The 14733-nt window shown below is 38.1% G+C and overlaps 1 protein-coding gene across 2 annotated transcripts in view; it reads left to right on the top strand.

Moving 5' to 3' along the window:
• The window catches only part of SNX25 (sorting nexin 25), a 68547-nt gene that overhangs the window by 13020 nt on the left and 40794 nt on the right, over positions 1 to 14733 (top strand). For both annotated transcript variants that reach the window (XM_062493578.1, XM_062493576.1), the window contains exons 3-4: positions 8099 to 8271; positions 9126 to 9312. In XM_062493578.1, coding sequence (XP_062349562.1) covers positions 8099 to 8271; positions 9126 to 9312 — 360 coding nt within the window. The remainder of the gene's footprint in view (positions 1 to 8098; positions 8272 to 9125; positions 9313 to 14733) is intronic.

Below are 14733 nucleotides of genomic sequence, written 5' to 3'. Positions count from 1 at the left end.
AAAGTCAGACCTGAATTTATTTTTAGAAGCCACTGCTCTTTCCCCATATGTGCAGGATCAGGAGTGCATTTGTAACAGGATTAGCCAAGTGCATCCTGCAGGGGTAAAGAGGTTAATATCCAGCCATTTATGTTTCATAGCACCTTTTATTCCTTCATTCCTTCATATCTTATTAAAGAGTCTTTCTTTGGTTACTTGAACTAGAATATAAGCAAGCTGAATACTGGCAATACCATTCTATGTGATCAAGGATGGACTGTGAGCTGAGTAAGGTCATGTATATGATGGAAATGGTCATGTTGGTACGTGGGTGCAGTGTTTTCTCTGGTGGCAGTGTACTTTTGGGGGGCTGGAATTATCTGATCCCAGGAATGCAGTTTACCTCTGGTAGCATGATATGTTTGTTGAAAGCTGGAAGCAGATATTCTTCTGGATGAAATGCTCAGTCAGTACTGGAAGGACTTAAGCAAGATGCAGACAAGTAGTGTCTTTCTGTGAAGCTGTCCACATGAAAGGAAAAGGGAGTTCCCTTGCCCTTTCTTTGGGCTAAGAATAAGTGCTCTAAATATTTACAGAATTATTAACATTTTTATAAACAAAACACTATTTTTTTGCTGAGTGCAGCTTAGGCAAAAAAAGATTTGCCTGCATTAGACAAGTAGGTATCATGGTTTAACCTCAGCCAGCAATGTCCCCACACAAACCACTCGCTCATTGCCCCACCAGTGTGCTCAGAGAGATCTGGAAAAGTAAGTGCAGGAGCTTGTGTGTTAAAAGTGAGAAAACCTGTCAGTTGAGATAAAGAAAATTTAATGGGTAAAGGAAAAGCTGCACACAGAGCAAACCAAGTAATTCGTTCACCACTTCCCATGGGCAGACAGGTGTTCAGCCATCTCCAGGAGGGCAGGGCCCTATCACATGTAAGAGTGGCTTGGGAAGACAAACACCATCACTCCAAACATCCCTCCCTTCCTTCTCCTTCCTCCAACTTTACATACTGAGCATGATGCCACATGGCCTGGAACATCCCTTTAGTTAGCTGAAATCACCTGTCCTGGCTGTCTCTTTCCAATTCTTTGTGCATCCCCAGCAGGGGTGGTTCAAGAAGCAGAAAAGGACCTTGATGCTGTCCAAGTGCTGCTCAACAATAACAAAACCATCTCTATATTACCTGTTTTCAGCACAAGTCCAAAACATTGCCCCGTACCAGCCATTGGGAAGAATATAACCCCAGAAAAAAACAGCAGAGTAGGCATGTGGGATTGGAAGATAGTTAATCCTGACAACCAGTGCTTTTTTTGAACAAACCCCAGCAAAAGAGGTCAACTGACAGCAGTTTTATTTTTATTATTAGCAGTGTTTTAATTTTTAATTTAATTTTTTTTTTCTTATACCTTTTGGTTTTGAGTGTTTTCTGTCTTTAACCTACAACTGGTGCATCTTTGACCCCAGAGACAGAGGAAGAATTGGTTTCTGCAAACCAGAATGAGTATGTGGTACTGCAGGCTGCTTCTGGCCAGTTGTCTGCTACACAGCATCTGTTGGGATATGCTGGAATGTTTTTATGTGTGTTTGTGCCCAAACTTGCAGTGTAAATTATGACTGAGCAAAATGAATGCCTGGGGTCTGCAGGCAGCTACCAGTGCTGACTCAGAGCCTATAGTTAAGAGCTCAATGCTCTAGGAAAGTGTGGTTGTAGGGAAATCACTGCTCGAGTGATCAGTATGGTACATTGTTTGGGGATTAAAGTTTGTATCATACATGTTTTGATAATGTTCTTTTTTGTTTTCTGTGTATTACTGACAGGGCATGGAGAGAAAATAACATAATTTTCTTGACCCAGATGAATACCTTGGCATGTATAGGGTATATAACTTAATTATTTTTGTGATTATGGTGTGTATTGTGAAAAGATAGTAAAAATTGAAGGTGATGCCACCACAAACTGATCAAGAAAAGACTAATACAAATGGAGCTTTCATACCTGAGTTTTAACTTGGTTAATTCTATAAATACATCTGAGTTGTCTGGATAGCAATTAAACACCTCCCACAGGTCTTGTTTTTCTTTTATAGTTCCATTTTCAAGAAACCAGAAATACTAAGAGCTGGTTATCATAGTTAGCCTCTGGAAAGGTGCATTCAAAGGGATTAGTATGAAGCTATAGAGATTTGTTGCAATGGGGACAGCTATATATGAAAGTGCTGAGAGCAAATTAGTAATGAAAAACAAAGGCCTGAACATGTTATTAAATTCAGTTGACCAGGTCTAAAGCTGAGCATTTGTTTTCAAGCTTCAGTGTGGGAAGTTTGGGTTTCCTGTTAATGGTTGAGTATAACCTTGACACCATACTAAGTCTTAGACATCCTGGTGCTGATGTGGTCATACCACAGTTTGTAAGCCATCCATAAGTTCTTTGCCTCTGTAACTAATATGACATGTCAAATGCTTTTTCTTGAAAGAGGTAACTGTGGTATGTATAAATGACAGGTTTTATGCACCATAAACATTAGTTGAAATGATTTATAAAACTTACTGATTTATCTTGAGAAAATAGCAGCTGTGGAAATTTTGTGTCTGGCTTTGTCCACTGTTTCTATTTTTGTTGTGCTTTCTGAGGTTTGTGGTTTGGTCTTCCATTGGTTTGTTTGGTTTTATTTTTTTTAGTAGATACTTTTTTCTATGATACTCGTTATACTGGCTTGTAAAGATCTAAACTTTTGTTTCTTTTATGTCTTAGAAAACACAAATAGATCAAGCAGATTTTATTGTGCTGCATTGTCAAGAAACTTACAGCTCTGAGGGTGATATAGGTGAAGAGATGCAGCCTGCTTGTGGTTCTGGTAGTTCTCAGAGTTGGTTTAATGAAAATGCATGCTGGATGTTGAATATACTGATGCCACTTATTTAGATTTGCAGTCTAAATAGATGTGCACTTCAGCTCAGAATTGTACTGATTGAGACTTAAATAGAGCTCTGCAAGGCTGTCTCTTTAAAGACTAAATAAGGAAATATCAAAGTTGAAGGTATCTATCCATCTATCTATCTATCCCTTAAGCAATTTCCTGTAGAGGAATTGTTAATTTTTTACATACTTTTTTTTTTTTTTTGGTCGTTGTTGGTTGACTGCTTTTTGGAGTCATGGGGGGTTTTAGGTTTATTTTTTTACAGGGGAGGATATGTGCGTGTCAGTTTTACTTACTGCCTAATTTCAAAGCAAACTGACTTATGTTCATCAAAGATGCTTTGTTTTAGTTGCTTACATCCAACCACAGTCTTAATACTGCAAGTATTAATACTCCTGAGTCTTTATATTAGTTATTAATATATAAAAATATACCTAATTATAACATAATTACAATATTATAATATATTATAATTAGAACTACAATGATATAATTATTATATATATTAATATATATTAATTAATTTATTAATTTTATTAATACCAAGTCTTAATACTCCTGAGTCTTTATGATACAGATGGTTGCCAGATGGTCCATGTCAAAAATATGGATACCTGGAGTAGATTCTCAGGAAACAAAGATTTCCACGAGGTTGCTGTGTTGGGAAACCAGGAAGCCCAAGTTATAGTCCAGTATTATGAAATGGCCATAGGTCCTGCATTCCTGAGAAACAAAGTATTGTTGTTAGAAAGGTGTTGATATTGGCTCAGAGTTGCTTACTTATAGTATGGGAAGGAAATGATGATATTTCTATAACCCTGGTAATGTTTTAACTGCTTCTCTTCAAGAATACTGCAGCAAATCTGGTCTTTTGCTTTCCTTTATAAAGTGCTGGATGAACTGTAGGCTTGCAGCAGTAAGGGGTAAAGTCTTAACATTGATGATACTCAGTGGGATACATAGGCAGCTAATGCACAAAGTGGCCTCTGAGCAGAGGGTAGTTACAGTAGGTGTCAGTTTGTTCCCAAAGAAAAGTACAGCTTGCAACAGACCTGGCACAAAGGAATTCACTTTGGCAGATCCTATCTATGGATCTATATTTGTACTCTGCTGCTTAATCTTCCAGTACTTTGAGGGGCAGCTGAAAGAAATCAGTTTCCTTTCTGACACTTTATAAAAGTATTGGATAGTATTAAAAATTCAGAGAAGGCTTTTCATAAAATTACAGGAAAGGAATTTGGGCAAGGTTAAGGCTGGCTTTGTAGCTCGCTGGGGAGAGAAGAGGGATATGATCTGTAAGAATACTGCATGGAGCATATGTTCTATCATAGACCATATGTTTTAAATCACTGAAGTCACCTGCATCTTGACAGACTACTATTGTCACTATTACTTCAGTCTTAATTGTTCAAGAAGACACAAATGAGTTAAGTTGCCACTTGCTGTTATTCGAATATTGTCTAAAGGAGATTAATTGAGCCTAGTTTGCAGAGCTTGTTTCATGCCTGTTTTGGAACTATTTGCTAGAGTGCCACATTTATATTAGTTCACTGCACACAGTTGTGCTCAGAATTTATGGCTAATTGACTGGGCTTTTAAAGCTCTCTAAAAATATCTGCACACAGTTTTAGTTCAGTTTTCTGTGATTACTGAGGGACTGTTTGTTTGGAAAATCCAGCCGCACGGTGCTAACAATACATGTTCAGAATTAGATAGGTAAAGAACTGATGTCTATGTGACTACTTCAGTTATTTAATAGTGCTTAATATCTTTATGGACACTGGGAAGATGCGGCAGCACTCTGCTTTGGGTACATGTATGTGGATTGCACTTAAATTTCTGCTTTTCCTGTTGCTCTCTGCAAAATGAACAGTGCCGCATTCTCACAGAATTGAAGATCTAGGTTTTATATCAAGCCTGAAGAATATGCCTGATTAGGACATCTTAGCTCTGCTCCAAGGTAGTAAACAGATATGGTTTGGTAGCTGAGCAGTGGTGTTAATACTTTTGTAATTGCTCACTGCTCTTTTTTAATGTGTATCAGTAAAGGGGAAGCCTGGGTTAAAAGGGCTGCTATTTACTGGCCAGATATTTTGCTGATACACAATAAATAATAATAAAAAATTAAGTAAAAAAAGAGCCCTGCAAGCACATCAGTAGTAATATTGAGACAAGCAGAATTGTAATGCTTCCTGCATATATGCAAAGGAGGATATAAACCAGTATGTTTTGTCTTCTGTTTTATCACTGTCATATTGATTTATTCTGTAGCTGTTAAGCTTCCCCCCAAGCTTCCTCTCCTGCTTTCAGTCTTCCCTTTATTTCTCTTGCCCAACAGTGATGAATACTGCAGGATTTGTTGACAGAACTGTTTGGCACTGACAGGCAAGGCTTGTTTAGAGTTGAATTTCCTGAAGACTTTGTTTTTCTCCATTATTTTTGTAAATATCTTCCCTTTTGCTTTTTAGATCACATGTAGATATAGTTTGTCTAGCAAAACCTGTTCTAGAGAGTCATATCTTCTTAGGTAATGAAGATAACTACAGGAAAAAAAGATTTTCTTGGACGGCCTGTGAACTGGAGAGTAGGCAACTCTGCTCCCCCCTTGCATTCCTGTAGGCAGGAACACATTAGACAAATTAGAAGGGTAAGAACCAAATATTTACCTATGTGCTTGTTTATTCTGTTTCATTTTCCATTTGTGTTCTCCTGACTGTGTGTCAGAAAAGTCCTGGCATAGGTCCAGCTTGGCAAAGCTATATGTGTTGGCACTTGACTGAGAATAAATTCCTACAACAGGGAGACAGACTTCTCTTGCATGGGTGATAATATAGATATAGTTAGTGCTCCAGTGTATTTGCAGTCCCAGAGAGACTGGCATTCCTCAGGAGACTGGTAGTTATTGAAGACAAAGAAGGCTAATCTCAGTTCAGTGAAATTTTCTGTACATTGTGGGTCTGTTTTGTGCTTTTCACATGCTATGAAAGTATATCTTGATCTAATCACTTTGCCAAATGTCCCAGAAATAAGGTGTCCAAAAAAGATGGGGTTTGTTCACAGCCCAAAAGCAGTCATCATTTGTTTTTAGTTCTAACTCTGTATCATGGCTGTTAATACACAGGAATAATTTCTAGTGATAATTCCTGTACTTGGCACTGGTGAGGTTGTATCTTGGATCCTGGGTTTAGCTTTGGGCCCTTCACTGAAAGAAAGGCATGGAGGTGCCTGGAGCATGTCCAGAGGAGGGTAACAAAGCTGGGCAAGGGTCTGGAGGATGAGCCTTATGAGGAGTGGCCAAGGGAGGTGGGGGTGTTTAGTCTGGGGACGAGGAGGCTCAGGGGAAACCTTATTGGTCTCTGCAACTGCCTGAAAGTAGGCTGTAGCCAGGTGGGGATATGTGTCCTTTCCCAGGTAACAAGCAACAGGATAAGAGGAAATGGCCTCAAGCTGTGCCAAGGGAGGCTTACATTATTAGGAAATATTTCTTCACTGAAAGGATGGGCAAGCATTGGAACAGGCTGTCCAGGGAAGTGGTGAAATTACTGTTCTGAGAAGTGTTAAAAATACATGTAGATGTGTCTTTTAAGGGCTTGGTTTAGTGGTGGACTTGATCTAAAAGGGCCTTTTCAACCTTAATCATTCTATGTTCACTGTGAGTCATCCTGTTTGCCAGCATTTTGCATACAATTCTGGCTGTGTTTCTAAGTGGATAACTTTGGGTGCACCAACCTGTCTAGAAGACTTTACTTCCACAATAAGAGGTGGCTGTATGTAAATGACCCAGAACTTTCTGTGAGTAAGCTGCTTAGGACATGTCTGGGTTTGGATAAATAATGAACGCTTTTAAGGGAGAACATGACAGGGAATGTTTGATGTTGTGTTGAAGAGGCTTCAGGACATGTCTGGAGTATGCAAGAGTAGTAGAAATGCACTGAGGAAAATAGCTATGTATTCAGCTGCCCCTGAGGAAAGATCCTACCAGAACAAGATAAACAGCTTTCTGAGCTCAGTCAGCATCACCTGGACTGGTTGATGATGAAGATTGCACATCATCTTCATAAACCACTACTCCTCAGAAAAGAGTATTTGTATCCAAGATATTCCAAGGGACTTACTTTGAAATTTGTCTTACCTAGAACAATTGAAACAACTTTCATGATCTGTGTTTGTAAACAAAACATTTGATTTGTGATTGAGTTATAGGCATTAGTCAAATCAAATCCAAATGTCATCTTCACATTGTTTTTTCTGAAAATTAATTGTAAATCTCATTTTAGTCTCCTTAAGACAAATTATTGTATTAGTAGAACAAAATCAGAGTTATTGTTACTATTCCAATATATTTTCATCCTCCTGAACTGACTAGCAAAAGTTAGTCGTTTTACAATATCACCTGTCACTATTGGCCCTATAGTGATGTCTAACTGAAAACATTTGGTTTGACTGTATACAATTCTTGGTTGTTTTTCAGAGGCAGTGGGCTTAGGGTAGCTCTGTAAGTAACAGTCAGCTGACTAGGATAGCAGCTTAGCCAGGATGGCAGCCTCCAGCTCTGGGAAGAAAGCAGATGTTATGGAAAATAGGAGGAGGTATTCATATGAGACATGACAGATAGAAGCCTTTGTAGCACCTTAGAGCCTTCTACTGATGACCAGTCTTGGCTGCCTTTGTAAATGACAGTGGTGCCTCTCAGAAGACACTGTGTCTGTCTGTCTGGAGCCACTGGTTTGGTCACCTTGTTGTTAAACTGGATTGGAGCACATCAGGCATGTGGCCATAAATGAACTGTTAGGGTACCTTGTCTCTGCTTCTGCAGCTGTTTTTGTATAAAGAAAAGGTACAGCTGTGACCTGCACTAAGGAGTTCAGTCAAACATGTTCTGAGAAGTCCAGAAAACCATTGGCACCTGCAAGAAGATAAACTAGATACGATTGGGCACAGAATCCAGGTGAGGGAGATTTGCTCCCTGTTTCTTTCAGAGCTGTCATCCAAAAACTTCTTTGTGAGGAGTCTGCAAACAACACAGTGTGCATCATGGGCTTACTCACCCAGCAGCATGTGCTGTGTGTGTTGAGCACAGCACCCACCCTGTGCTCATACTGCAGCCTTTTATCAGTTAGCAACTGGTGATCATAGATGACTTTTGATACAAGTGGTGTGTAAGTTCTCTTTTTTTATTTTTATCCCTCTAGGCAGGAAGATCCACCAAGACCTTTTTTGTTGCACTCCTGCTTAAAGAGTGCTGAAGAAGAAGTAAGATTTCTGCAAAAATGTTCTCACGTTTTGGTGTATTGTCTCCTACCCTCGAAGGATGTCCAGTCTGTCAGCTTGCGCATAGTCCTTGCAGAAATACTTGCAACAAAAGGTAGATCAAAGATAAGAGATGATTAAGCGTTTGTACATGTACAATATTAGCAATTACAACATTTATGATGTATAAGTCTTTGTTCTGCTTTTTCATTCTGAAATTTAATTTACGTGACAGCCAGTAAGATACTATATTCACAAAATCAAGCATAAACTTATGTAACTCTCATGATTTGATGCCGGGCTGTTTATCACATTTCAGGATAAAATACAGTTTGTCCTTTCTCATTCCCTGTTTTTTTCACAGAGGAATACTTAACACAACTTTCTGCTATTTATTTATAGTGACTATATGAATAATTCTGGCCTTTCATATTTCATTCGGATGAATAAACACATCCTTAAATCTGTGGATCCTATAACTAAATCATTATATGCAATATATTTTTTTACACTTGGATTTATCCAGTGTGTTTTTTAAATTGAGGGATTTCTATTTTGCTTTTATCAGCTACACTTTATAAATAAAGTACGCATTTTTAATGTCACTATCCAATTCAGAAATTATGGAGTCCCAAGTATATTACACAGTTCAATTTACTTCGATTTATACTGGCTATAATGTCATAGCCTTCAGAGCACACAGCATAAGGAACGAAAACACTTGGAATTTTCCAAATAGAGCTCAGCTTTGTCAATGTACATCAATTTCTGTAACAGAGCAACCAGTTTTATCAAGAGAGTATGTGCAATCTCAAATGTACTATGTTGTCCAGAAGACTGGTTTTGGATTTTTTTGATGTTTTATAAACTTGGATATTTATTTTTGCCTTTTATCTGCAGTTTTCATTTGCACGACAGCAGTTATTCTTCAACATAAGGATTTTGTTTTAAAATATTTTTCCTCTCCAGTACTGAAACCAGTGGTGGAACTGCTGAGTGATCCAGATTACATTAACCGAATGCTACTCAGCCAGCTGGAGTACAGAGAACAGATGAATGAGCATCAGAAGAAAGACTACACATATGCTCCTTCTTATGAGGAGTTCATCAAGCTCATTAACAGCAGCTCTGATGTTGAGTTCCTGAAACAACTGAGGTATTTAATGTTTCACTGTAGCTCATTCAAAACTAAACATGCTTCTTTTCCAGGCCATTACTAGCATTTGAATGAATTGTGATTTTTGTTTTTAAATTTAATTTTACATTTCTTTTTGTTCAGTGAAGCAGAGATAGTAAGGATGATAAGCTACAACATTTGTTAGAACTCTAATGTAATCAGCATTTTAGCTCAGTGGCAGAAAACACAAAAAATCTGCTTAGTAGTATACTGGAGATGATTGTACTCTTGGAGGGGATAAATGCTTGAAATATATGAAAGGCTTACTGAACTCTTCTTTGCAACTTGCCTCTGTGGAGTTAGATGAAATAGGTTGAATTTCTATTAGTGCAGATGGTTTTCTCCTCATTACCTTCATGAATTATGACTGGCCATGGTGGTCTGGTGACTGTGAACTATAGTGACCTTAGGGATACTGAGCATTCAGAACAGCTTGCTGTGATTCTGTGGCATGGAAAGAAGGGGTTTGAGTTCCAGCACACTTGGGCACTGGATGAGAGGTTTTCCTGGACTATTGCAGGGAGGTGTTTCCCAATTGTATCCTTCTTGACTGTGAACTCTTTGGAGTTTGTTAAAGAAAGAAAAAATATCACTGAGCTCCTACATATCATGAGTTTGTTTGATGTTCCTGTTTTCTAATGCAAATAGCACCTGCTCACTTTCATACTAGTTCCACTCCTTGTCTCATCTCTTTCTCCTTATATCACTTCTCTTAATATATTACCTGCATCTCAAGCCTGCTTGCCCAAGACCCATTCTTGCCTTATCTTTACAGCTGTTTCTCCTCTGATTTATGTGAAAGGATAAGAAACAACTGAATGGGAAGCAGGGAGCAGAGATACTGTTGTTGTAGAACCTCCTTAGATGTCCTTGAGTTGGTTCTGTTGAATAGAGCAAAGCTTTGGAGGACCCCTGAAACCATTTCTGGAGTGTTTGTCCTAAGCTCTTACCACCAGTCAGAACTGGTAATTTTTCCTCTTCTCAACTCCCCTCTGTTGCTGCTGCAGGCCAGCTTTTTCACTTCTCTGAAGCAGCATCTGAAATACACGTGCATATTGATTACATTTGGTGAATTCTGTGTCATCTCTTGTGACCCTGAATTTCTGTTAGGCTTGGCCTTATCAGACTTAAGAGGTGGCTTACTGGGATGGAGTATGCAGGCTGCGTAAATAACATCATACTTTCTCTTGTTCTTTTTGATTCTGAAACCACTTGCATTGCTGGAATAGGAAAATACATTTAGGTAATGGTGAAATGATTCTGTTGCTTGGCTACTTATTGTTCATCTGCTGTAAAATTTGCTCTTTACTCTGGGACAGCGTGCCTTTCCTGAGAGCAGAAATTAGTCTCTATTAGACTCTGCCTAAAACCTAATTGACATATTTATTAGCATAATCATGCTAATGGATCTGTTTGTTTCAGAAGAAACCCAACTCTTATGTTGTTGTTGTTGTTCAAGCACATTAATGCTCAGTGTGTTCTCTTTTTAGCTGATAGGTCACTTTAAATTGCATTCTTTAATACCAGAGAGCAGATCTGCTTTATGAAATAATGTGGTTTTGGCTGCACCTAGGTTTGTCCTTTCTAGTTCATGAAGTCCAATTGCCATCATCTTGAAATGTGTTCCTCTACACACTACAAAATGTTGATCAGTGTGAGCTGATCAGTGTTTTACTGGAAAATGTCTGAGAAAATGTATCTTATTGTTAAAAAGAAATAGTAATTGATTTTGGAGTCAGTGTTCTTCCTTACTCTGTTTGTACAGAGCCAGTCTTTGAGATAGTGGTTACAGAACATTTCCTGTGGAAGAAGGCATTCCAATTTTTTGTGCTCCAGCACTGTGGGAGCACCTAGAGAGAGATGGACCAACCTGCAGCCATCTCAAATTTGTGCAGTCTATTTGGCAAAGCTTTCATGATTAACCAGTGAAAGCTTGCAGATTTGCATTAAGAAAACTAAACAGTAGTCCTTATCTGGATTGAAAAAAACAAAGAAATGGGTGGTACTTAGCTGTAATTCACAAGAGTGAACCACAGGGGAAATCTATAAAGAAAGAGTTAAATAGGAAGAAACAAATAAGCTGTTGTGTGCTTATTCCTGAGAAGCACAGTAAGAGTCTGTTGGAGTAATGGGAGTGGGGAAAATGCTTCCAATTCTCTTACAACAAATAAATTGCTAGCATGTTTTACTTAAACAGAGTTTCCCAGTTAGATGCTATCCTGAGTAATTATGCTCACCAAGAATTCCTTTTCTTGGTTTTATTTAGAAATAATTTTTCAGTGTTCTAAGCCAGTACATGGCATTCGTGAAATCTAAGCCTCCTCTTGTTACTGGTAATGTTGCCACATAACATCTTGGTAAAGAATACATAAAAGCTGTACCAATTCTTGGTCTATGCTTAACTTTGAGGGAAATTTAACCAAAGGCACTACAGTTGCTGAGAACTCGTGATTTTGTAGTAAACATTCCTGTCATGCTTATCTTTGCGGATTGATTATTATCTATTCAATAAAATAAAGATAAAATACCTTGCTAAGTTCAAGAGACCATGAGACACTGATAAACATTTCCTCAGACTCTTGACTGAGCACAGTCAAGAGGGCATGGAGTCCTGGCTGCAACTTGATGTATGCACGTGACAGTACAGGAGGGAGGGCTGATAGGGCATCCTTCCAGACTGATTCCATTAACAGAAATTTGCTAGAAATTTGCGTGTGATTATAGCCAGATATTCATGGTGGGGAAGGTAGGGAAGACCTCTGGCTGGTTCAGTGGAAACCTGGGGGGTGAAAGGTGTGTGTTGCTCTCATCCAGGAAGTCAGAAAAGAGAGGGAGGCTATGTAGGTCTTCTTGTAAGCAAGTGTAAAGCTCTCTGCTGTGCAAATAGCTCTCCCTGAAAGGATAATAATGGTACTAGGATTTTCTAAATCTTATTGCTCTCCTACCTTTGAAGCACTACCTTAAGAAGAAATATTGATTTTCTGCATTGCTTTTATGGATTTTATTTTTGGAATGTATCTAAGTGATGCAGTAACTACTTAATATTAACTTCAGAGAACTTCAGGACTCATAGTTTATTTGTATCTGTAGTGAACCTCTAACATTTAGTCATTTAATCTCTTGGAACATAACTATTGTTTCTGTGGAAATACCTTTACATTTTTGTAGGGAAACTGGGGACCTGTTATTTTAATAAAAAGAATTTTTCTGACTTCTGGGGAGCTGTTTCAGGGTGGGTTTTTTTAAAATTTGTATTCCTATCATACTTTTACAAGCTGAAAAGTTGAATTTGTTGGGATGAATGCAGTGAGAAAAGCCAGCAAAGCTTTCACAGAAAGGACCATTGTATGGTTATACATAAGTGTCCTTCAAACTCACTCTTTCTTTAATGTTTCATTTCTTTGATGCTTCTTGTGAAGGTTGTCAGACTTTTATTCTTGTTTTACCAAGTTTTCGCAGAGTGTTGTCTCTGTCTTTCAAGAAGAAAAAGTTAAACAGTGAAATTTTGCCTTCATTTCCCCTCAGACTGAAGTTAGCATGGATTAATTGGAATTCTGCTATAAATAAGGAAGAAAAGATGAATTTTCGCATCAGATGTGAAACATTTACTTTGTCAGAAGAAGACTAAAGACTAGAGATAAGACATGCTGAGTTAAAAACATAGTTGAGAGCAAATGGTGATAAGGAAATAAGCTGGTGGATAGTTTTTATTCTGCTCTCAGGATCAGCACTGTATTTATTCTGATATGTATTATTATAGCAGCAAAAAGTCACAAAATTCATGGTAAGAAAGACTATTACTACTGGCTCTATATTATCTTTTGCCTAAGAAATGAAAGAAGTGCATGAATATAACAGGGAACAGGGAAGAAGGAAGTAATGTGCATTTAAGACCATGAAGGGTCCAGTTTATCAAGTACACTCACTTCTTTGAAGTTAAATTAATACATGACATTTAAAATGTCCTTGATGTTTACTCACCAACACCACAGAATATCTAGCAGCTGGGACATTTGGAACAGAGTTACAGGAAAAAAGGGTCATGGTCTGGCAGTGTAGCTAGGGGGTGTTTCTGTGGTGCAGTGTTGTATGGCAGTCCCACTGAACAATTGCAGCAAGAGCCTGGTGCTTGGGAGGAGCAGAATAAATAGTATCTTTGAGCATGTAACTCCAAGCATCTCCCATACTTAAAAGTAATAAAAGAACAGGAAAAAAAGAGGTGCTGTGTTAAATATTGGTAATGAAAGCATGTGAAACTGTGGATGTGAGCAAATGGGAGTAAATCTGTAAGGAAAAAAGTTGCAAGATAAGTGGGAACTACCTTCTGTGTGCAGTTGGCACATGTACCTTGATTGATAAATGCATGATTTCACAGTTAGCCTACAACACCTGGGTGAGGTGAATGAGTGTCATTTCAATGCATTTACATAATCACATAATCAATGCATCAAAAGTCCAAGTGAGCTGCTCTGAATAATTTGGGAAGTCTTTGAGTGGGACTTCCTACACACCACGCCGCCACCCTTACTATGGGGCTGTTGTTCCTCTGATGGACTGGGCAAGAGCTGTGGTGGTGGGTGGAAACAATCAAAATACAGTAATGGCAAAGGGAAGTAGTGTTATGAAAATTACAGGCTTTCAAACAGGTTTTTGCATTTCAATTTGATAATTGAAGAATTTGCTGCAAAAAAAAAAAGTCTGAAAATGTTGTCGTGAGTGTCTGCTGTGTGTATTAAACTGTGTGAATGAAGAGTCAGACAATCAAAATCCTTTAAGAGTTATAGGAGGCAAGATAAATGGGGGGGAATTGAGTGATGTTGGTGAAAAAAGTTTGCGTGAAAGAAGGGAAATATGTTTTAAGAGTCATATGTTGTTTCTTAAATGGAGAATAAACAGTCACAGAAATAGCAGCCTTTCTGTGAGGCTTCAGCTTTCATCTGAGAGTTAACTTGATAGATAGCAAATTTACTGGAATACTTGCTTTCTTACCAGTATTAATAGCTACCAAAATAAGTGCCTTGAAAGGAATTTGAGTGTTATGACCAGAGCTTTGACATTTATGAAAGACTTAACTGACAGTTATTTTCTTTGCTGAGTGCATAGTATTTGTTAGTTACATAATGAGTTTTGCTTGAAATCCAGTTTTCTAGCTGCATTAACTTCTGCTATTGTGTAGTATAGTTTTAGGTCATAAGCATGTTTTAATTATTCCTGGAGTATAGTACTTTGATGTTTTACATATTTTAGTGTAATTGTTTCTTGTACGCATTTATATATGCTATATGTATGTATTGAGTGGATTAGCTGGAAGAACCTTACAGACAGCTGTTTTCTTTTAAACTGAACTACCATCCTGGTTTCCTACAGAAAACTTATATTTCATGTTTAGAATATGACTTT

Source organism: Cinclus cinclus, chromosome 5 (assembly GCF_963662255.1).
Source record: "Cinclus cinclus chromosome 5, bCinCin1.1, whole genome shotgun sequence".
Classification (NCBI taxonomy): domain Eukaryota; kingdom Metazoa; phylum Chordata; class Aves; order Passeriformes; family Cinclidae; genus Cinclus; species Cinclus cinclus.
Note: the sequence above shows the minus strand (reverse complement) of the source record. Positions and strands in the feature narration are given on the sequence as shown.